Source organism: Urocampus carinirostris, chromosome 1 (genome assembly GCF_059441175.1).
Source record: "Urocampus carinirostris isolate Australia breed hairy pipefish chromosome 1, RoL_Ucar_1.0, whole genome shotgun sequence".
Lineage (NCBI taxonomy): Eukaryota > Metazoa > Chordata > Actinopteri > Syngnathiformes > Syngnathidae > Urocampus > Urocampus carinirostris.
Genome location: NC_142349.1, coordinates 23,442,539 through 23,466,642, shown reverse-complemented (window position 1 = coordinate 23,466,642; position 24,104 = coordinate 23,442,539). Strand labels below are relative to the sequence as shown.

General features: G+C 40.8%; 2 protein-coding genes across 2 annotated transcripts in view; both read left to right on the top strand.

Moving 5' to 3' along the window:
- The first annotated feature begins 260 nt into the window (after window positions 1-260).
- Window positions 261-15,045, top strand: eftud2 (elongation factor Tu GTP binding domain containing 2). Its single transcript, XM_088330930.1, has 28 exons — window positions 261-400; window positions 1,863-1,981; window positions 2,050-2,212; window positions 2,355-2,433; window positions 3,897-3,972; window positions 4,073-4,138; window positions 4,215-4,250; window positions 4,476-4,566; window positions 4,630-4,712; window positions 4,785-4,951; window positions 5,022-5,146; window positions 5,213-5,276; window positions 5,353-5,443; window positions 5,518-5,653; window positions 5,756-5,883; window positions 6,254-6,447; window positions 6,526-6,637; window positions 6,701-6,841; window positions 6,919-7,020; window positions 7,098-7,180; window positions 8,184-8,270; window positions 8,984-9,110; window positions 9,888-9,975; window positions 10,785-10,903; window positions 11,167-11,261; window positions 11,336-11,489; window positions 14,282-14,389; window positions 14,755-15,045. Exons 2-28 carry the CDS (start codon window positions 1,874-1,876, stop codon window positions 14,848-14,850), a joined length of 2,919 nt encoding a protein of 972 aa, XP_088187056.1. The 5' UTR covers window positions 261-400; window positions 1,863-1,873; the 3' UTR covers window positions 14,851-15,045.
- Window positions 15,046-22,802: 7,757 nt separating this feature from the next.
- Window positions 22,803-24,104, top strand: part of gjc1 (gap junction protein gamma 1) — a 72,492-nt gene continuing 71,190 nt past the window's right edge. The window contains exon 1 of the mRNA XM_088330917.1: window positions 22,803-23,647. The gene's annotated coding sequence lies outside the window, so the exon portion shown is untranslated. The remainder of the gene's footprint in view (window positions 23,648-24,104) is intronic.

Genomic DNA, 24,104 nt, shown 5'->3' with positions numbered 1-24,104 from the left:
CAAAATAAAGAACAAACTTTGAATGATAAACTGAAGATTTAAAACGAATCTGTAAACACCCCTTTGTTGCATAATGAGAGGGGAAGGCTTTTTGGACAATTCTGAATTATCAAAAACATACTCAAATTACTTTTAGACATATAGTACTGTACATTACTGTATGCAGTTACCATAACACGTTACAGTACTGTAGTGTAGTTATTGGCACGGTCCTTGTGCAAATGGGGGCGATAGTGAGCACTCCTTTTACGTATGACCCCCAGTAATACCGCAGAAAGAAAGTGAGACCGGAAGTAGCGTTAGCACGCATGGCGCTCATCGGAAAATTGAATTTCTAGCTAAAAGCAAAACAAAGTTATACACACGTTGTGCGTTATTCCTCCGTTAAAGCGGAATACAGGTACCAATTTCTTCATGTTTGAATTATAAATGTGCTGAAGTAAACCAGTGTTGTTGATGTAAACGTAATGTTAACGTTACTCCCAGCGCCATTCATTCTTGCTAGCTTGGAAAGCGTATTAGCCATACGCCCATCTATTTTTCTAATAGCTTTTCTTCACAAAAGTCACTTCACAGTTGAGTGGAAAAGGGGCATATTCAATTGCTGACGTTCAAACGACGCATATTATAATAATCAATTATATAGATATACATTTACATACACGTCTGTCTATCAATTAGCATATAGCACCGCGAACGTAATGCAATATGGTTGACTTGTTGCAAGTTAAATTAGCATTGTATTGATGAGTTATCTTAAAGTATCTCAGTACAATAAACGTTATTATGTAATTCATACAGGTACTGTCACAGTTACGCGAGGCATAAGAACACTATTCAAATCGAAGAGGCAGTCGTATATTATTATTATTATTATTATTATTATGAGTCGCGTAATATGATCATCAGACGTGTCTTTTCAGATTTCATTTATCTGTTTCTGGCCATTTTACTTCAAGTGTTGTTTTGTCGTCTTGGTTGCCTCATGTTTATGTTTATTTGCTTAGCCCTTCATCACAAGAAGTCTTAATACGCTGCACAGACCACAGATTATTGCAAACGACAGACTATTATTACTCCAACACCTGATCTAAAACCTACATGAGGGCAAGGAAAAACCCAAAAACCTAGACATGAGGAAAATGAAACCATGAGAAGGGACCGCACATGACGTAATACCCCTTCCAGGGTGACCAGTCTGCAATGGATGTTGCATGAACAAAAAATAAAATAAAAAAATAAATATAAAATAATTAAATTATAATATAAAATTCAAATGATGACCAGGTGGCAATGTTTGTAGCATCAACAAACAGTACACCGACATTGTCAACATGAAATATAGGGTCATTTATAAGCTACAGAATATAAGTGTGTTTTAAGCCTAGATTTAAATAGTTCCACTGAGGTTGCAGATGGAATCACAGAGGGAAGAGCTTTCCACAACACCGTTGCTCGAATGAAGAACGCTCTCGAACCTGCGGATCTCTTCTTGGCTCTTGGGATCCCTAGTCGACTAGGATTTTTAGAGCAAAAGCTCCGGACTGAAACATCGTGGGAAATTAAATCTGAAAGAAATGAGAGAGCAAGTCCATGCATGATTTTGTAATATTTGACAAATGGAGGGAAAACATACACTGAAATCTGTCTTGGGTGCGTGTGTGTGTGCGCAAATGGAATCACACGCGGCTCTTCGGTAGTAGGATGAGCACAGTGGTGAAATACTAAAGGACCTCGGTTTGATATCTGCAAAAACTGCACATTTTAGGGAAAACATAAAGAGCTTTGTTTTATCCGTGGATTTATTTGCAGAGGGTGACTCATGTATTACATTTAACCAACATCTAATTTTCTTGTTGAAGTTCTTTGTGAAATGGAGGCTGATCTTTACGACGAATTTGGCAACTATATTGGCCCAGAGCTTGACTCCGACGATGATGACGAGAATGATTTGGATGCAGACGACCGAGACGCAGATGAGGTGTGGTGTAGCCGACACATATTTATGTAAATGAAATTATTAAAACAGCTTTTGTACTTCTGGCTTAGGGTGGAGATGACGAGGATGAGGAGCCAGCCGATGCTGATGAAGATGTGCCTGGCATGGAAGTTGTGCTACATGAAGACAAAAAGTACTATCCAACTGCTGAGGAGGTGTACGGGCCCGAAGTGGAAACAATAGTCCAGGAAGAGGACACACAACCTCTAACAGGTTGGATATTTGATACTTCAATGCCTGCATAACATAATTAAATTGATATTGGAATGTGATGTATTCAAATTAACATTTGGAATAATATCATCATTAACAGGCATTTTCTGTATTTCAAATTAATGTCTTTTTTCCCAATTAGAGCCCATCATCAAACCAGTGCGACACAGGAAGTTTACCCTGATGGAGCAGGAGCTACCAGCCACAGTTTACGACATGGAGTGAGTAATTGCACAGGGGTACAACAATTAATCGAAGAACTCAAATCTGTCCCTCTCCTTAAAAGAAGAGTCTAAACTTAATTTGTTTGTCAAAAAATTGGCAACGAATGTTATTGCAAAGTAATGTAGGAAATAATTTAATAACATTCTTTCAATCACTGACACTCCAGGTGCATTGTAGTGCACTGAGGAGGAAAACAATTTAATGGTTTTACAACTGGTCACGCACACACACAGCCATGTGCGCACGTTCATATTGATTGAACAATTGGGTACAGAGACGACTATCGTATTTTCCGCACTATAAGGCGCACCGGGTTATAGGCGCACCCCGAAAAAATAGTTGTTGGTCCTATATTTGACATACATAAGACGCACCGGATTATAAAGCGCTACAATGGGAACGTCGACAAAACAGTCAGATAGTTCAGTCAAACTTATTACCCCCTTAACATTCCCAAAGCTTGCAAAGACGCAAATACGTGTCGAGAACACGTGCGGATGCGGTGTCCGTACGATGTCACTCGAATGCATCGTTCCATCATTCGGAAGGTTAAAGTCTTGGGATTCAAGAAATGCCAACCATTCCTTAGTTTCTATTTTCTTTTTCGCTCGCAACTTTACTGTGCATATGACAATAAACACTTGGAATTGAGTTTGATTTAAAAATAGACACTCCATTCCATCCATTATCTGCACCGCTTATCACAGAAACATCGAGTTCAGTCTGAAACAAGATACAGGGAAAATATATAGCCGGAGTAGCTCATCGAAGTCGTTGTGTTCAATAATAATGTGCAGCCATGGTCCTCTTATATCCGTGAGCGTAGTAAATCCAGGAGAATAAAATATTTACAAATACAGAATAGTAAAAAAATGTTTTCTGTATGCCGTCAACCACATGCTATACACATTCATCTTTTTCGGCCAATTGCAGGCTTTGTTTTGCCGCTTAAGCCTATGCCAGCCTGTAAATGATAAAAAAAGGATCCGCCCTTTGACCTGCGAATAACTTTAGCCAATAGTGATCGATTCAACTGATGATTGACACATCTTTTTCGGCCGATTGCAGGCTTTGTTTTGCCGTTCAAGCCTATGCCAGCCTGTAAATGATAAAAAGGATCCGCCCCTTGACCTCCGAATAACTTTAGCCAATAGTGATCGATTCAAATGATGTTTGACACATTGTTTAGCCAATAAAACGCCGGTAAATAAATCCCAGCATACACCGCGGACTACTTGGTGTTCGTGGGAAAATCTAGTCGGCGGCGTCTTGCATTAGTTGCAAGACTTTGCGACTTAATATTGATCCGTAAATAAGGCGCACTGTATTATAAGGCGCATGGTCAGCTTTTGAAAAAAATAAAGGCTTTTAGGTGCGCCTTATAGTGCGGAAAATACGGTACTTTTTGTTCTCTTTGTGTTTGCATGGAATCTAACTTTTATTTACATCCTCTTGCCAGGTTCTTGGCTGACCTAATGGATAGTCCTGAGCTGATCCGTAATGTCACCCTATGTGGTCACCTCCACCATGGCAAGGTGAGACTATGATTGCTGTGTTTTCCTGAAGTGTACTTTTCCCATTAAATCACCTTTTTTCAAAGGTGATCCTGACACAGCATGCCTATACTTCTTTTAGACTTGCTTTGTGGACTGTCTGATTGAGCAGACCCACCCGGAGATCAGAAAGAGAGATGACACTGATGTGAGTGTGCAGTTATTGAGAATAGCTCACTTGAATTTGTGATAAATTACTAACATTGTCCTCCTGACTCTTCCAGCTCCGTTACACTGATATCCTTTTTACTGAACAGGAGGTGAGTGCGACTTATAAGAAGAATACCCTCCGAAAGATCTAATCCATAGAGGTTAAAGAGAGATATGTTGAATTTAATAGATACATGTACATAAGGGAACTTAAAGCAGATTAGGTTTGAAAAGTGGGCAGCTATTTGAGGGATGGTTTTCATTTGAAAGCCCACTAAGGTAATAAATCGATTTTCTTTTTTTTTCTTTTTTTTTTTTTTTTTCTTAATTCTCAGAGGGGCGTGGGCATCAAAAGCACACCGGTCACAATGGTCCTGCCTGATTCCAGAGGCAAATCTTATCTACTGAACATCATGGACACACCAGGTACTAAACCTTTGTTTTGTGACATCAACATCACATAGTGAACCTGATCCATTTTCCGAACAGGTCACGTCAACTTCTCTGATGAGGTCACATCCAGCATCCGCATTTCAGACGGCGTTGTCCTCTTCATCGACGCCGCAGAAGGAGTGCGTCGTAGTTTTGATGGCCTATATTTGGAGCCAATGGTCTATTGTGACTCAACATTTTCTTGACCACAGGTGATGCTGAACACAGAGCGTTTGATAAAGCATGCAGTTCAGGAGCACATGGCCATCACCATCTGCATCAACAAGGTGGACCGTCTCATTGTGGAGCTCAAACTGCCCCCCACTGACGCCTACTACAAACTCCGCCATATTGTAGACGAGGTCAACGGTCTGCTCAAGTAAATGGCTGGTTCACTATAAACTTCCTGTTCCCTTGCAGTGCTCATTTGACATGCTTTACCTCTCTAGCACGTACTCAACAGATGAGAATCTAGTGGTTTCTCCTCTCCTCGGCAATGTGTGCTTTGCCAGCTCACAGTACAGCATCTGTTTCACCCTCGGCTCCTTTGCAAAGATCTATGCTGATACTTATGGTGGGTCGACTAGAAGGTGTATTTTGACGAGCTTCATTTCTCATGAGTTTTCTTGTTCATTTCCAGGTGATATTAATTATAATGAATTTTCCAAGAGACTCTGGGGTGACATTTATTTTAACCCAAAAACGTGAGTTTTACCCAATGTTTGGCATTTAAACTTCAGCTGTTCTAAAGGGGTTTTTTTCAAATTGTGTAACATTTAGGCGCAAGTTCACAAAGAAACCTCCCACTAGTAACTCCCAGCGCAGTTTTGTGGAGTTTGTCCTGGAGCCCCTCTATAAAATCCTTTCACAGGTTTGCTTTATCCACCTCCACCAGAATGTTCAATGCCCACGGGGTCCAGTCCAATCAAACATCTTTTTATTTAGGTGGTTGGTGATGTAGATACATCACTCCCGAGGGTTCTGGATGAACTTGGGGTCCACCTCAGCAAAGAAGAACTGAAACTAAACATCAGGCCCCTTTTGAGGCTTGTTTGCAACCGATTTTTTGGAGAATTTACTGGTGTGTGTCATTTTTTCTCCCTGGTCTTTTATTTAGATGACAGACCCAAGCAATTCTGCTGTCAGGCTTAAAATATACTTTAACCCTGAACATGTTCTGCAGGTTTAGTGGACATGTGTGTGCAGCACATCCCTTCGCCACACGAGGGCGCCCGCAATAAGATAGAGCACACCTACACTGGCGGACTGGACTCAGAACTTGGCGAGGCCATGGCTGAGTGTGACCCTGAAGTGAGTTTCACATCAAATTTAAATGTAAAAAATTATATCATTTAGAAAAGATCAAGGCATGTTCCAGAGATGAACGTGCTCTCGTTGTCTTGGCCAATTGCTGCCTCCTATATTTTAAAGAAAAGGTTTTGTAAAGGGTTATGCCAGGTATATGGAAACATGTTTGATGAGTTTGGTGTGTAAAAGGGATCTCATCAAACACCGTAAGTTTGAACTAGAATTGAGCAGGCAGGCCAGTTTGGTGCATTTTTTCCCCTCAACAATATTGCAAAAGTCTTTTAAACTTAGTGTTAATTCAATTCAAAATCTCAGTTTTTATTCAATGACTCAATATAACTGATGGTAAATAACCCTTGCATTTTATTTTCAGGGTCCTCTTATGTGCCATACCACCAAAATGTACAGCACAGAGGACGGGGTACAGTTCCATGCGTTTGGCCGCGTACTAAGCGGGACCATCCAGGCGGGTCAGCCCGTTAAGGTGTTAGGGGAGAACTACACTCTAGAGGATGAGGAAGATTCCCAAGTATGCACGGTCGGTCGACTTTGGATTTCAGTTGCCAGGTTCGCCCTAATTATTTTGACTTTTTGAAGTTAGGGTGTTTTTCTTCTAGTTAAATTTTGATTGTTCTACTTTTTAAGATACCAAATTGAAGTAAATAGAGTTCCCGCCGGGAACTGGGTGCTTATTGAGGGATGTGACCAGCCTATCGTCAAAACGGCCACTATCACAGAACCCCGCGGGAATGAAGAGGTCAGACTCACGTGACTCCCTATATAAAGTGTATTTTTGCTCAATTCACATGTTACCCATCAGGCTCAGATTTTCCGGCCATTAAAGTTCAACACTGCGTCAGTGATTAAAATCGCAGTTGAGCCTGTTAACCCGTCAGAGCTGCCGAAGATGTTGGATGGATTGCGAAAGGTCAATAAGAGCTACCCCTCCCTTACCACAAAGGTGCATTACATTCGTCAAATAATCAAGCAAGTATCTTTTGATAGTGCAGATTTCTAAAGTTGTTTTTATGATGACAGGTTGAGGAGTCTGGTGAGCATGTCATTTTGGGCACAGGGGAGCTCTATCTAGACTGTGTTATGCATGACTTGCGTAAGATGTATTCTGAAATAGACATTAAGGTATATAGCTTTTTTGTGTGTAATATTACTGTTAGTTCTTTTGCCTTTATTCTGAGACAAAGGTTTCATGTCCATAGGTTGCTGACCCTGTTGTGACGTTCTGTGAAACCGTAGTGGAGACATCTACTTTGAGGTGTTTTGCCGAGACGCCAAATAAAAAGTGAGTGTTGCTTGCATGCAGTTTAGAGTGCGATATGAGATTGGAATAAGAGCTTGCTCTGTCCACTCCACGCATCGGCCCGGTATTGCAGTACTTCCGGGAACGGTGCATTCGCAATGATCGCAGCAATGCTTTAGGGCTAGGACCTTAGCTTGGCCTTTTGGCTGAGAGTAAGTGTCCCGGCTCCTAGGCTTTGTAGCGTATTATGAACTGACCGATAACGGATAATGGATAATGAATAACGAAGATAGAACAATAACCCTTAAAAACCCCATACCCAATTCTCTTTGCTCTGGCTGTCAGGGATGCGTAACAGATTCATATAATTGAGAAAAACTTGTGATGTAATAAATGTTAAAAGAAGATACCAGACACTGTTTTTGCAGTTAACAGCTCAAAACTGTCATAATATGGGAATCGCCAAAATATCCCAACTTAAAAATGTTTGCACACTTTGTACCAGTGGTGGCATGGCCAACATGGTCTTGTGTTCACATTTTGCCCGATAATCAACCTACTTTATTTTAATTTTACTTTGGATAGATAAGAAAGCTTTTAGACTTGAATGTAAAAAATGATCTTTATCAAACATGCTGCTGTTCAACGGAAAGTTTTACAGAATACTCAAATTCAAATCACAAATTAGGCCCAACTTTAACTGTATTTTAAGAGTTAATGCTTTAGACGTAGCTTTAACCTTGGACATTAAATCTTTAAAGCAGAACAATTCGGGCATCAAAGCAACTTTGACATTTAAACTCAAGCTTAAGGTTTTGTTTTGAAAATCCTAAATGACTACCTTGCTTTACATTTTACATTGTAAAATGATAAAACATTTTAGGTGTACTATTGGATTTCATCAAGTGTTTCAGGTTTTTATGACCAGTGACTGTTTTATTGTCCTCGACTTAAATAAGGTTTGCCATTAGCAATGGCCTCACCCTCTATGGTGAGTGGTGTCAGAGCAAGTGATTGACGGTTAAATGTGCATTGCATTTGCCAGGAATAAGATCACCATGATTGCTGAGCCCTTGGAAAAGGGGCTGGCCGAGGACATCGAGAACGAGGTGGTGCAGATCACTTGGAACAGGTATGACCCCAGCTGTGTCACAGTTCCAGCACATCGAATTATCTCATGATGAATTGAAATGGCACAGTTGTAAGACATTTGCGTAACAGCACCCAATACGTCATATTTCTTGTTCATACCCGAGTTGGCAGGTGATGAAATGCGTAGGCATGTGGGAATGACCATTTAGTCTTTTAGGTAAATGCCATGATAGAAAAATGCACGACGGTTACGTGCACATCCGATGCTGACAGATAATAATAAGATTCTATTAAATTTCAAGTGGCGTGCTACACACTGATTTCCTTAAGTTCTGTGGAATATATGTTTTCCTGTAATTAAGTTCAGTAATTTGTTTAATAGGGCATTTCTCTTGTGGAATATTTGGACAGAAAGTAAGATATATTGTGCTGTGTTTAGTAAAAAGAATGTGGAGCTCTTTTACGGAGCCTTCTCACTATTGATCGTCTCACTTAAGCTAATTGAAAAGGCTATGAAAGCACACATGATATCCTTTTCCTGTGATACAAAGTGTGAGTGCGTTCAGCGTGAGGTTGACTGGTGCGACAGTTTCGCAAAAGCGACATACTTCACACCTCATTAGACTGAACCTCTTCCTCTTCCATTACCCTTCTGACCGTCCCAATCAACTAATCTCCTTTATTTTAGAGCTGACACTTCATGTGAGACACTTTTCTTAACGCCTCCCTTTCTCTCTCCTCCCCCTCTTCCAGGAAGAAGCTGGGTGAGTTCTTCCAAACCAAGTATGATTGGGATCTGCTGGCTGCCAGGTCCATCTGGGCCTTCGGACCTGACACAACGGGGCCCAATATCCTGGTGGACGACACACTGCCCTCGGAGGTCATATTTTATGAAGCAAATGACATTTGGATGTTGACATGTCACAGATTGACTTGTTAATTTGTTAAAAGAGACCCCAGGTGTTTTAATCACATTACTCTGGCGTCCTTTTGACAAAATACAAGGATGCTTACAATGAAAATGTATGAAAATTTGCACGCTTACACCAAAACCGGGCACTATTAAACGTGTAATAGTGCAAAGATTAAGTATCAATTATGGACATTTATTACGGGTCATGCAAAAAATTATGGTAGTGTTTCCCAGAGGTAAATTTTAACAGAAAGAAATTCCTGCAACTGAAAATGTAAGGTACATATTACCCTGATTTTTATCCAACACCTATGTGGGGAGGGATTTGTTTAAAAAACAAATATATTTGCGATTTATCCAAGATCTAACAAGATGGTTGATAAATGCACACGCACGCGTTTATATTGCGTTTGTAAACCGCAGATATAGTCGTGGCTCTTTACATACAAGATTCACGCCAGATTTTTTGATTCAATGGTACTCTTGGAATTGGCAAATTGGCTTTGAAAGTCCTTAAAAAGTGTTCAAACCCAGCTTTCATAACTCCGTGTTGATACATCACATATCCGTCAATAGAAATTAGCATTGCATCATGCCAATTTATTTTGATTTTAGTCAATGGTCAGCTCCCCTGAAACGCAATTGACCAGTGACTGTTTATCATTAATGAACCCTGGTAAAAAGTTGAAATACAATCATTTTGAAGTGTTTCTTTTTGTATTTTCTGTGCATTGTGCTTGATAGGTGGACAAGGGACTCCTGGGGTCTGTAAAAGACAGCATCGTCCAGGGCTTCCAGTGGGGGACCAGAGAGGGGCCACTGTGTGACGAACGTAAGACTTTTTAAGAGCTGAGCTCATGCAGCACTAGTTTTCCATTTATTTTTTGTTTACATTACACTGCAAGCTACTGTGTCTAGAGCTTTTGAAAATAGGTCAATGCCAAATACATAAATGTAAAGAATATTGTGACAGGTGGCAAACGACTTAGTTGGAATTTATTTTAATAAAGTACCACACGGGGTAGGAACTACAAACCTCCAACCAAAATCCCAAATGACAGATTAACAGAAAAGCAAAATGATAACCTTTCATAGATATACCAGTTCAACCCAAGTTCCATTTAATAATGAGAAATAATTCGTAATGGTTTTCTCTAAATTGACAGCGAATTTGACCAAATTTTCTACATGGGAAATCTTTTACCAATTAAGGCATTTTTTCTGTTAGAGAAAATAAAAAAGATGCCATTTGTTTTTTTTTTCCCCCAAATTTTTTTGCTATACTATACTGGGACTCCAGATATAAGCAAGGCAATCACACAAATGTGAAAACTTGATACAGGAAGGCTTGAGCAAATCAAACCACTCAACTGATGTCCACTTATCCTCTCTGCTTAAACTTATATTATGGCAATAAAATGACTCCAATTGTTGAAATACTTGAGAGACTCAAATTGCCACAGCTGAGTTCAGTTATGGTGTCTGATGATATTTTTAAATGATTGGGTTTGCTAACTTGGAATCGGCCCGGAAGTCTGCTAACACAGTACCATGTAAGGCCAGCCTTACTCTTATAAGGACTGCTATTGAGAAAGTACATTTTCCTCTCTGACCATCTTGTCCCTTTAAAATGTCCCTCAGCCATCCGCAATGTCAAGTTCAAAATCTTGGATGCGGGCATCGCTCAGGAGCCACTTCACCGTGGAGGGGGCCAGGTCATCCCAACTGCTAGGCGGGTGGTGTACTCTGCCTTTCTTATGGTGAGATCAATGAGACCCTTAAACTGTCCCATCCTGCCCCCCTCCTCTTTCCCGCTACAGACTTGCCTCTTTTAATGTTCCATTACGCTGATTACACTTTGCATTTTGCTGACGAATCTTCCTCTTAATTGCAACGCAGTGACGTTTATCCCTCACAACTTTTGGCTCTTCATCTAAATTTGAGCGTGTTCATTTTGCATGCACTGACCACAAGTTCATGAATGATTTCTGCGTTTGTATTTCTGTATGTGTAACCCCCCTAGGCCACGCCCAGGTTAATGGAACCCTACTACTTTGTTGAGGTTCAGGCTCCGGCTGATTGTGTCTCGGCGGTCTACACCGTGCTTGCCCGAAGAAGGTCAGTCCGCGTTCCTGTCACTTTAGACAGTAGAGCCTGGATTCAATTTTTTTTTTTTTTTTTTTTTTTTGCAGAGGTCATGTGACCCAGGACGCGCCCATCCCGGGCTCCCCGCTCTATACCATCAAGGCCTTCATCCCGGCTATCGACTCCTTCGGTTTTGAGACCGACCTCCGCACACACACTCAGGGGCAGGCCTTTGCTCTTTCTGTCTTTCACCACTGGCAGGTATGACTTTGTCAGAATCATCTTACTTAAATTATTTTCATTCATTTGGGGAAGAATGTTCCAGGTGTTTGACAGATAAGTACCTGTTAAAAGACTTTTTAAAAATAATTTTAACTCTGAATTGGGTCCATACGGGTGCTTGACATTCTTGAAAGTGCTTGAATTATTGGTTAAAGTACTTGTAAATGCTTGAAATTATTGGTAGGTTTCTCAACAAGTCTGCTTAAAAAGTGTTAGGGTTAAAATCCCTACATGAAAATTGGAGAAAAATAATACTTGACATTGTTTTTTGTAAGAAATTGGCCTTTTGAAACTGCCTCAAAATCTGATTCGTATGAATTAGACTCCTTTAAAAGATGTGTCTCTAAAAAAATTATACTCTTGGCAAAAGTTAAAAAATTAACTAAAATTGATGTATTGTGGTTACTTTTTCTTGGACATTAGCATTTTTGGTTTGAAAATAAATTACTCAAACACAACACTGTGGTACTTGGTACATACGTAGTAAAAAGCCCATTGCTAGATTGACTCCTACAGAGATGATTGAATGTTTTTTTTTAATTTTATTTAGCTCACATTAAGGTGGAGTTGCTTTTAACACTGTAAGCACTAAGCACAGTGCTGTACAAAGAACTCTGCAGGAATACAAGATTAACTCCCTTAGATCGTATTGGCCAGTTGCTTAAACTGCTATACCACCCATCCACAAATGTCATAAAAAGTCTTCACCAAAATATTACAATTTGTTAAAGACTGATGGCTCTTGCATCCAAGACGAATTAAAAATGATAACGCTTTCTATTAGAATAAGTCATTAACTCTCAAACGGCACGTCCTCTTGACACGACATAACACAGATTTTGTATTTTCACTTTGAAAGTTAAAATGAACTCCCACTGATTTCACCCTCTTGTCATCATCTATTTTCTGTTGTATATTTAGGATTGGAGTACTAATTCCAGTGGTGGAATAAAAAAGTGCAATTGTATGTCGCTAATTCCAATCCGATACCCAACATAAAGTAAATGAGAAAGTCTTGTGTCAGTTTTTCTCAATTCAAACAAAGTTTTCCGAAATGGGAAGCAGACCCGTACGCACACGTGACAGGCCATGCGCGAAAAAATGTGCCACACTGTGCGGCATCAAGGCGTGTTTCCTGTCCCCCACTCAGTCTCAATCATCGCTGATGTGCAGCAAGTGTCGAGTCATTAGGATTAAAGCCCCGTCTCGGCTGCCATGTCCGACATGTGTTTGCGCGCGTTCTCAGCGGCTGTCGCCTAAAGTTAAGCTCCACTTAGATGAGATGAGTGCTTATTATAGCAAAGTCCATCATCTGGAAGCAGTGTAGAGGGTGCCATGTTAGCACCTAGAAGTATCAGTTTGAGCGCACATGACTAGCTAATCTATTGAAATGCTACTTAGACAATTTTATTCAAATATTATGTGCCATGAGTTGGTAGGTTTTGGCATGTAGGTCATCTAAAGGAGAATAAAGTTTAATGAAGTGTACCTTTGTACCACCAAAGGGAGTTTTGAAGACATCCAATCTGATGCTTGTTACTTAGTATGTTCTCAGGACAAAAAGATGATTTTTTAATTCTCCATGATTTATGCGTTCTTAGCTGACATTCCTCCCAACTTGTAAACTGGTGACCTTGTCATAAGAAGATCTGCTCGGTGGCCTCTAACAGCCAGTCCCATCATTACTAGTACAGTACTATAATTTTAATACAGTCGGAGTCCAGTATTTACTTACTCAGCATCCGTCTTGTCCACCGCTTGGGTTTTGAGCATAAGGGACTGGCATGTATCAATTTAGCTGCCTGCGGACAACACTTTGTTTGCCCCAGTAAACTTGTTAGTGAGCTGGTGATCTGCCAGGACCAGCTTGTAATGAATGTCAACTTACTGCTTCGTCCATCTGTTGATGTTGCTTTCGACTTCTCGATTTATCGCTTGTCTGGTAATAAGGGCAGGAAACTTGCCCTCTTTTTGGCATGTTGGTAGATGATTCTTTCTAAAGTTGGGCAGGTTTAATTTGACACAGCTCATAACTACACCCGCATGCTTCATTCCTGGTCCCAGATATGCTGTTGCATCTTTAAGATTTGATTGTACATTGCTTGGACATTTATGCCAAAACGGCTCCAGAGAATCATGTGAGTTCCCCAAAAGCTTTGCATACTGCTTTTGAGAAATGTTCAGTCCCCATTTTTAAGTAAATCAGTTTTCCCCTTTCTTTTAATATGTGAATAGTAACAATGATGTGTTTATAGTTTGGATGACTCATTGGCAAAATCTATCTAAGAAGAAAAAAGCTTAACCTGCCAGTGTTGCGCTGATGCAAACGCGAGTCACCAGCTGCGCCCGCACGTCTTTGCCTCAATCAACATGATGGACGTGCTCCTGAGTCAGTGGCAGCAGCACAACACGCCCGCCAATGAATCAGATTAGAAGCCGGGAAAAAACTCGCCCAAAAGTAAAAAGGTGGCCACTCAGCGGGTCTGTCAATCCTCTTTCTCCATTTGATGGAGTGTTTATCACGTTTGTTCCTCCTCTAAGCTTGATACAAATGAAAAGAAAATCGCAAGTACCTCTCATCATGCATTTGTGCACATAGTAGATTTTATCCATGCCAGTTGTCATCTTGGCGTGAGTCGTTTCAACGTCATTCTCTTGGTTTGTGGCTTAATGTGTTTCCATGAGGAGATTAGATTAAAATATGTGCAAATGGATTTATTAGCTTCTTCACGAAACAAATTAGATTTTAAAAAATGTCATGTGTTCTCCAGATTGTTCCTGGAGACCCACTGGACAAGAGCATTGTGATCAGGCCCCTTGAGCCTCAGCCTGCCCCCCACCTAGCCCGAGAGTTCATGATCAAGACCCGGCGACGTAAGGTGAGCCTTAATGCTTCTCTTCTTTTCTTTTGGGAAATTTCTACAGGGACAATTGATAGCCTTAATTGCCAAAATCATGGAAACCTTTTGTGAAGACTATATTCTTTATGAATTAAAGGAATTATTCCACATTCTGATCAACTTTATCTTGTAACAGCAATTCAGGCAGCACAGAACTTATCCCACCATGATGGCCTGTTTGATAGTTAGGAGTAAGACACACATATTAGGCAATAATTGACCAATTAAAGTTTTGGTCAAATGTAAGCTACAGTGTTCTCAAGCGTTTCTGTCCCTCTGTCCTATTGTTTAATTTAACTAGTGTTTATTTATTGTTAAATGACTCTGTATTATTTGTGTGACAGGGTTTGAGCGAGGAAGTAAGTGTTGCCAACTTTTTCGACGAACATATGATGTTGGAGCTGGCCAAGCAGGACATGGTGCTAAATTATACCATGTGAGTGGGGAAACGGGGCAACTTCAGTGCCATTGTTTCTTAAACATCTTTGTCAATCCTGGTAATTGTGCATTCATCATGGTTCCTATTTTATACCTTCTTTTTTATGTACAAAACCGTTGTAGAGTAAAGTAAAATGTCTGGAAACCCTTTTTAAGAACATGCTGTTAATTAGAATAATAAAAACTTGAAAAACCCATTTGCGCATGAAGTTTTTCCATATTCGCACAAAAAAAACCCATAATGCTGCCATTTTGTGGGTTTTAGAAGTTTAGAAAACCATAAATCACACTTCAGTATATACCCAGCAGGGTTAGATAGATAGATAAATACTTTATTCATCCTCGCAGGGAAATTCACATTTCCAGCAGCATCCCTGCGCTGAGAAAAATACAATAATAAAGCAAAGAATACAATATACAAATACCCACTGTAGCTTGTTATATAGAATATCTAGATAGTGCTACACAGAATACATATTGCAATAAAATTCGGTAATATGCAATGTAGGGGGTGTGGTTTAATGTGGGCCTTTAGAATATAGAATATACCTTTATTGTCATTGTTACAAAATGGGTTAACATATTGTTTATTTACTCTGCCGGGTGGAGTTAAAGAGCCTCATGGCATGAGGAAGAAAAGATCTCTTCAGTCTGTCCGTGGTACAAGACAGTGACAGCAGTCTGTCGCTGAAGCTGCTCTACTGTCTGCATATAATGCTGTACAGTGGTTAAGGGGCAAAATGGCAGAGGTGAGATCAGGCAAACTTGAAATTTCACCTAATTTGTGAAGACTTAGGAGAAGAAGAGCTAAATTATGATAACAGATTAAAGCCTATATTTTTGAACAAAATCTAAGGTAATCAAGGCCTTACAATGATTTACCGTAGAATTCGGACTATAAATTGCGACTTTTCTCCCAAGGTTTCAACCCTGCGGCTTATGCAATGATGCTGCTAATTTATGTGCCCGAGCAGTAAAGGTAAGAGTAAGACACGTGGAATAAATGTGTTGCGGAAGACGCAAGTTTAATGTAACTTTGCGCTTTGTGCATGAATAAAACTAGCATGAACAGAACCTCATCATGGTTAGTTTATTTTGAAATGGTCATCATAACTGGAATCCCAAGAGGTTAAGATTTTTGGCATGACGTATATCAGTGACTGTTGACATCGTACAGACACTTATTTGACACTTATCAAAAGTCCGAGGGGGCGTCGGAACGTTAAGGGGTTATGGTACCGTTTTAAAACTTTCCGCGTACCGTCTTTTTTTGTATATATTTCATGTTTCAGCGTGGGCACGTGCGGCTTACAATCAGGTGCACCTTATAGTCCGGATTTTTAGGTACATCTTTTATATTTTTCTGTCTGCAAATGGGGATTTTTTTTTTTTAGAGTTGACGGGAAAATTTGAAGTCCGTCCCATCATTTTGACGGGTTGAAAATCAGGCCATAAACCACAGCAGCAGTACGTCCTCAAGAATCTAGCGCTGCACTTTACAAGAAAGGCAGAGGATTAAAGACTAACAATGTCGGGTGGTTAATAGAAAAAAAAAAGGCAGTGAGAGTGTAGCGTTGCCCAAGCCGAACATAAAAACTGACATTTCATGCCCCAAATTGGGGGGGGCCTTCGGCTTAAGAAATAACCTCAGCAAAGTGGACTCCCACATTGCGATATATAAGAAAAATCGAAAGATCCAAAGTACCTTTTGGTGAAGGAATTTGAAATGGATAATCTCAATGTTAAGACAAAAATATTCGCCAACCATTTGGTATTTGAGGCTAGTCAGCAGCTTCTAAAACTTTTGGCACAAACGGCACTGGGTCGTGTCCGCAGCGACATTTGCGGTGATGGGCATGTCGGCTCGTGACAGTGTGGGGGCTGTGACTGATGGACAAGCTGACGAATGATTGAAGACAGGCGGGGACCAAGCCAAAGTTGGGAAGACCAAAAGACACTGATGCAACATGGCAGGGAAGACACTGACGCAACAACACTTTTAATGTACACGTAAATATTGATACTTTGGAGCATTTTTTCCCCCCCAAAGCTGCGACAGATCAACTCTCAGTTTAAGTGGGATGTCTACAAAGACTTGACGATGTCTGATCTCAGGCCATGTTGACAGATGGACATGTCTAGACACCTTTGCAAGACTGGAAGGGGTCACAGCAGCTCAATCTATAGCTAGACATTGACGGTTGGCACCACAATGACACCTTATTTCCCTTACTGGTGTAGGCGATGGAGATGCTAAGGACTCAATCGCCGCAGTGTCAATTTCATTAGAAAATGGCAACAATCTCCCATGTTCCACAATCTTTGGACCATAAGGCGCACCAAAAACACCAATTTGGCCTGAAATTATTATGTGCGCTTTATAAACAGGTGCACCTTTTTATGTGATGGAGATAGAAATAGTAACAGCTCTGATTCCTAAACCATAAGCTGCTCTGGACATGGATTTTATTTTGCAATTGGTTAAATTTGAATGCAAGAGAAATCAAGCCTAGATCCTGACGTGGTTTGGTTTGAACAAATTTATTGACACTAGTAACAGCAAACAATGTGAGGTTTGAACAACCCCTCTCGACAATCTTAACACCAATCAAGCATATTCACAAATTCGTTATGTCTGACAATATGAGGTTTTAACATTTTTTTCTGACAATATGACGTTTTAACAATTTTTTCTGACATTTGTCCACTAGCTTGTATTCACAGACCAGATTTTAAAGGTCATAAATTCTTATCTCATTATCACACTATTTTTAGTAACGGTATCAAATATGCAAGAGATAATATGTTTTCACTTTTTCTCAGCCCAAGTTAAACATTGTGACAAACGTTTTATTTTTAAGCACAACCTAATAACTTCCCGCATTGCAATTCTCTTCGTTCAGCCAGAAAAACTGAATTCCTTCCCACAATGCCCTTATCGTTATTTAGTTCAGAATCTCGTGCTCTTCGTAATGACTTTGCCAGTTTACTGTACCATTAACTGGTTTAATTTCTGGAAATATTCCCACGGCGCGGCCTAATGTTAACATCAACTATTAGGCACTGTGACGCAAAAATAGTGTGATGACGAGAGAAGACCTAATCCTTTTTCATCTTTTCATGTGTCATATATGCATCCCTAGGGTTCATTAATATAGTCTGACTGATCAATCAATGCGCAAATATGTCACTTTTTTATGTGTGAAACCTTAACCCTTACAGTAGTTTTAACTCCATGCATTTTATAGTGCAGTGAGCTTCTTATAATCAGTTAAGCGTAATAGTGCTAAAAATATGATATTACTAATGAAGTAGTAATTTTCCAAAGCATTATTCCAAAAACATTAAACAATATACAAAGATATACAAAGGTTCCCTGTCGTTTTTAGGTCAAACAAAAATAACATGCATATCCTGTTAAAAGGCATAGTTCCAAAATAAAATACAAGCGTGCCTAATACTACGACGGAGTTTTATTATGTTTTCTTTGACCCATGTGATCGCAATCTGTATTTGTATGTGATGTCCGTGTTAGCCACTTTGAGGCCATTCACAGAAAAAAAATCAAAAATGTTACATTTAGAGTGCTGTTTGTAAAACTTTTTAATGATACGCTAGGGATGTAAAGACTACCGTTTTTATGACCCTTATGGACACTGCTCATGGAACGAAAATGCGGCAGCATCGTACGTATAGTAGTCGGCCACTCTGTTATACTGAGCTGTTCAGAATAATGGCAGTGCAATGTGACCAACCAGAATATCCCTTGTTTTTAAGTATATTTTTTGTAACGTGCCAAACAAGTTACCAGTTCGTGCAGTATATTCTCAGAAAAACAAGACCCAGCATTCATAATAGGCACGCTCCGAAGGCTGCACAATTGGGCAGATGGTTCAAAGGACTGCGTTCAAAAATAGCAGTGTGGCAACCGAGTTCATCAATTTTGGGGGAAGAAAAAAAACAGGTGTGAATTGGGTGGCGCCTATTTAAAGATGATGAAGCCAGCACAGGATAAACATACAATTTGAGGAAAATGGGTCATTCAAAACACCGCTCCAAGTATGAAGTTCTTCAATTTAAAAGTTGATTGGAGAAGGAAGAACCTATAACGGGATGCAAAAGATTGTTGGCTGTTCAGCTAAAATGATCTCAGATGCCTTAAAATGGGTAGAAAAAACAGAGACGCATAAAACACAACTATTAAAATGGACCGGAGGGTAACCAGAATGGCAAAGGCTCAGCCAATGATCAGCTCCAGGACGATCAAACAGTCTGTAGTTCCCTGTAAGATTTGTGACAGAAGGCGTCTGTGTGAAGGAAATTTATTTTCAAGAATCCCACATGAAGTCTTTCTGTTTAAAAAAAGGCATATGCAGAAGCGGTTACAATTTGCCATAGAACACATCAACTGGCCTAAAGAAAAATGAAGGAACATTTTGTGGCCTGATGAAAATTAAATGGTCCTTTTTGCGTCCATGGACCACAGACCGTGTGTGAGACAACCTCCAAACTCTAAATTCAAACCTCAGCACTCATTGAAGACAGTGAAGCCTGGTGGTGCAAGTATCATGGTCTGGGCATGTTTATCCTACTCTAGTGTTGGGCTCTTTTATCGCATATCAGGGATCAGCTTGTGTAAGTCAAGATACGAAAAGAGGTTATGTTGCCTTATGCTGAAGAGAACATGCCCTTGAAATGGGTGTTTCAACAAGACAACGACCCCAAACACACCAGACGGGCAAAGGCTTGGTTCCAAACCAACAGAATTAATATTGAGGGTTGCTAAATCCTACTTTTTGGGGAAATACAAAATAGTCTTGAGTTTGTACCGTCAAAAGCCGAGACTGCTACACCCTTTTGAACTATTTGCCCAATTGCACAGCCTTTGGAGCAAATATGAATGAATGAATGCTGGGTCTTGTTTTCTGAGAATCTACTGCACCTACTGGTAATTTGTTTGGCAGGTAACAATAATAAAATATATTAAAATCTGAGATATTCTGGTTAGTCACATTGCTCTGCTATTATTTTGAATAGCACTGTATATGCTTCGGGCGGCGCGGTGGTTAGCGCGTGTGCGCCACAGTTCTGAGGTCATGGGTTCAAATCCAGCTACCAACCTTCCTGTGCGGAGTTTGCATGTTCTCCCCGAGCTTGCGTGGGTTTCCCCTGGACACTTTGGTTTCCTCCCACATTCCAAAAACATGCATGTCAAGTTAATTGGCCGGTCAAAAATTGTTCCTACGTGTGAATGAGCGAGCAAATTGTCTGTCTATGTACCCTGTGACTGGCTGGCAACCAGTTCAGGGTATTCCCTGCCCACTGCCTGGAGATGGCTGGGATGGGCTCCAGCACCCCGCGACCCTACTGATGATAAGCGGTGAAGATAATGGATGGATACATGGACGTATATGCTTCATCCTCTGCAAGGGAAACCCCATACAACATATTATTCTTTTAATCACGTCATTGATCTGTTGTTATAGGGTGCGATTTTTTTCACAAGAGTACATATTACAACCTCAGGAGGTGGAGCGCTCCTCTTGGAGCGAAGAGGTCTCAGGTTAGATTTCCGGCTCCTCCGATTTAAATGCGGAAAGTGCCTTTGGGCAAAACACTGTACCTTCCCATGCTCCTGATAAGCACGTAAGCGCCTTTCATGGATGACTCCACTAACGGTGTGTGCGTGAATGGGTAAGTGTGAAGTACATTGTAAAAGTGCTTTGGGAGGTTTTCCGTGACTGATTAAAGCTCTATAGAAATGGAGTCCATTTAGCATTTGAGCATCTCATCCAATGGGTAAAGTTGATTCTTAGGGCAAGTTCACCTTGTTGCAAGTGTTGAAGGAATAAAACTCGTATCTTGGCGTGATGCATTTCTAGACTCTGACTGAAAAAGGTCGACTTTGGTTGACGCGAACACGTCACTTGTGGTCCTCCAGCGATCTGGCGTGAGATGCGGCCCCTTACCGCCCATGGGCCACGAGACGGATGGCGGCGGTTCTTGCCGGTCCGACCGCTGAAGGCCCCCCGAGCACTTGTTACAATCTGTGGTCCCATGTGCTGCTAAATATAGAACATGGCGGAGAATTACAAAAAGAGATACTTATGGTGCATTCAGGGGCAAGATGGACCCAATTTTCTTGGCTTCATCTGCTCTCAACTGTCTTCTTTTCCCCCATATTTTGTCTTTCCATTCAGCCTTTACCCAGATTTTAACCTGGAAGTTATTATGTCAGCTAAATGAAGCTTTATTATGGGTGTAGATGTCTCAGATTAAAAAATAACCTCATATGGCACTTGGGACTCGGGGTGTGATTAGATTCATGACCCTTTTTAAAGGGTGGTTTTCCATTATTTAGCGCTTCCTAGTAGCAAAAAAAAACCTTCACTTTTTACAAAAGAAAACAATACAACTTTGATTAATAAGCAAAAACTCAGTAACTAGCAGTTAAGTGCTCCAGGTCTCTTAAAACAAGGACAAACGGGCTCAGAGACGGCTTCTTCCCAAGGGCCATCACCACCCTAAACGAGTGCACAAAACTGAAAATATATGCCCTGCGACTTATTTTGGATTTTTTTTGTTGCTGGTAATGTTTTTGCACAAAACTGTGAAAATAAATACTTTGTGACGAATTTGCGTTGGGGTTGTTGCTGCTAAATGTTATTGCACTTCTTTCCATTGCAATATTAATACAAGTTGGGCCAGTCTCTAAGCACTGCGTTGTAAATGTTTTTTCTTGTTCATCCTGAAAGTCTTTTATGTTTTTTCTCTTTAAAGTTCTATTACCTGTTGACCCTGGAGTGCCATGGCTAATCTTATTGTCCAACATGTTCACAGCGTTGATATCAATGGGAATAAAGACAAATCAAAGAAGTCAAGTCATGTTTGTTTACATAGCCCTTAATCACAAAGAGCCTCAAAGGGCTGTACAGACCACATACGATTGCAAACTACAGAAGAAAATAGTGCGGTTTGTTCTTTTTGAGTCTCTAGTTTGTATCCTTCCTTGTGCTTTGTAACACTTGTTTTCGGTTGCACTATACAATGCAGCGACAGCTAGGGATGAAAAAGTACACAGTGTCCCTTTATGCCAGGGATTTCCGAAATGCTGCCAGTTACTGTGCGCGGACAAGGTTTGTTCAAATTTGACCACAATACCACAGACGTAAAAAAATAAATAAGTCAAACTGTATTATTATTGTTATCTGTCTGTCTATTTACATCTATTTATTGTATATCTATCTATTTATCCATTCATCTTTTAAATTTTGATCAAATTCGCCCTGCAATTGGCTGGTAACCAGTCCAGGGTGTGCTACCGAAGGATTTTGTACATTTGACTGTAAAGGATTTTATACGATTGAATACAAGTTACATTTATGGAGTTTAATGCAAGATATTCACTGACTGGGCTGTAGTTCAATGACAGGTCACGCTGTTCCAAATGCAGAATATTTTGACTAGGGAATTTTGATAACAGGACTCTGACGGAGGATGTCAGGCGACGTTTCGAGAACAAGGCTATGATGACGTAGAAACGCTCGGCGTTGTTTAGAGTTTTCCAGACATCGCGGCGAGGTGGTGGAGCCCACGTTGGGCCTCCTTGGCACGCCCATGGGAGGAGCCGGCACACCATCTTGGGGGGGAGATGTGGGCCAATAAGGAGAGAGCTCAAGGACTTCAGAAAAAGGCTTCACAAAGACTCCAACGACGCTAATTCGGCCGTATTCGATGGAGTTCACCTAGTTTAATTTTTAATGAAATTAAATCTGCCCCCATGTGAAAATTTTTGCTTTTCTTGTTCATCTTTTCCATCAAGAAACGAGCGTGCATAAATTGTTGGGTAAATGTAGGTTGTGTTTGGTTAATGATGTCAGATAACTAATTCGAACAATTTGGTAAACGATACATTTGAATATTTAATTCCTAACACTCCCCACTGCTCAAAGTCACCTGGGATGGGGTCCAGATAATCGCCTCCCATCCACTCTTCCTATAATCTGAAGGAAGGACGGAAGATGAAGGAATGAATACTACATTTCGGTTATGTGTTGAAGTTCCTTCATTGAACAAATGCTGACCCATCGGCAAGACGGGCCCGCACGCACTCCACTCAACAAGACGCACGTTCATGCCTAGAAGACCCTCACCCCGCCCCCTACCCTCCTCAGCTGTCACTCAAGAGCAGACCACGGGCTCGGCCGCCGTACTTCCACGCGGAGGAATCTCCGGAATCAGAGCTGCTGATAAACACACCGCCTCCCATCCCGTCCGCTCCCCGGAATTCGTGCGCTCCTCACCGGTCATCAACAGATCGGCGAGTCGGTGGTCTGCAGACGATGTGGAGCGGGGAAGGCGATTCCGGGAGAAAGAGCGAGCCTCATCGAAGCATGTGACCGACTCGCGGGCGCCGGTTTCGGCTGTGATCGTCACCAGAGGTCGGTCCTTCTCCGGGAGAACGTGAAATGAAAGAGTCGGTTCGGTTGACAGCATCAACATGAGCCGAACATCATCACTATCATCCGGCAGCTTTGTGTGGAAACGGGCCCGCTGGGGTTGTGCATGGCTCCGCTTTTACGCAGCAGACCACATAGTGACCACGTTGTCGAGCGGGGCTGACATGGACAAAAAACAGATGGGGGTGTGAGATAAGACAATGAAACCATAAGAATTAAAGACTCTTAGAGAGAAAAAGTGCGACGGATCTTCAAGTTTGGACCGGGTCAAATCAACTCGCCTCGTGCTGCTCCTCTTGGCTTCTTGAATCCTAAAGCATCTTCACAGACTCGCACGGCGGTAAGCGACCGTATGCTAGTCACACTTGAAAAGGAATTATTATGATTATATTGCGATTTATTTTTGTTTTGTTTTGAACGTGTTACCGAAACCTCCGTTTGTGTTTCTCATGCACGCGCATGTCCACACTGTGGCGAGCACTTCAATGCTTGCATTGTGTCTATGACATATTGTTGTTTTGATCATTTCCACGGGGAATTGATTCATGTGACATTCGAGCACATGATAAACGTGTCCTGCTGAGGGTGTGCGTGTAAATTGTAGCACGTGCACGGGAAACAAGCCGGGAGATAATTGTCAAAGTGTCATTTTTCAACTTTGAAGATAAAACAATGCACATGGAGGTTCGCTTCTTTTTCAAATTTGTGCTTTTGTCATTTTCGTTTTTACTGCAAGAGAAGAATACAGGCATACCCGCATTATTGAATCTCACTTTATTTATTTTATTTCATTAATT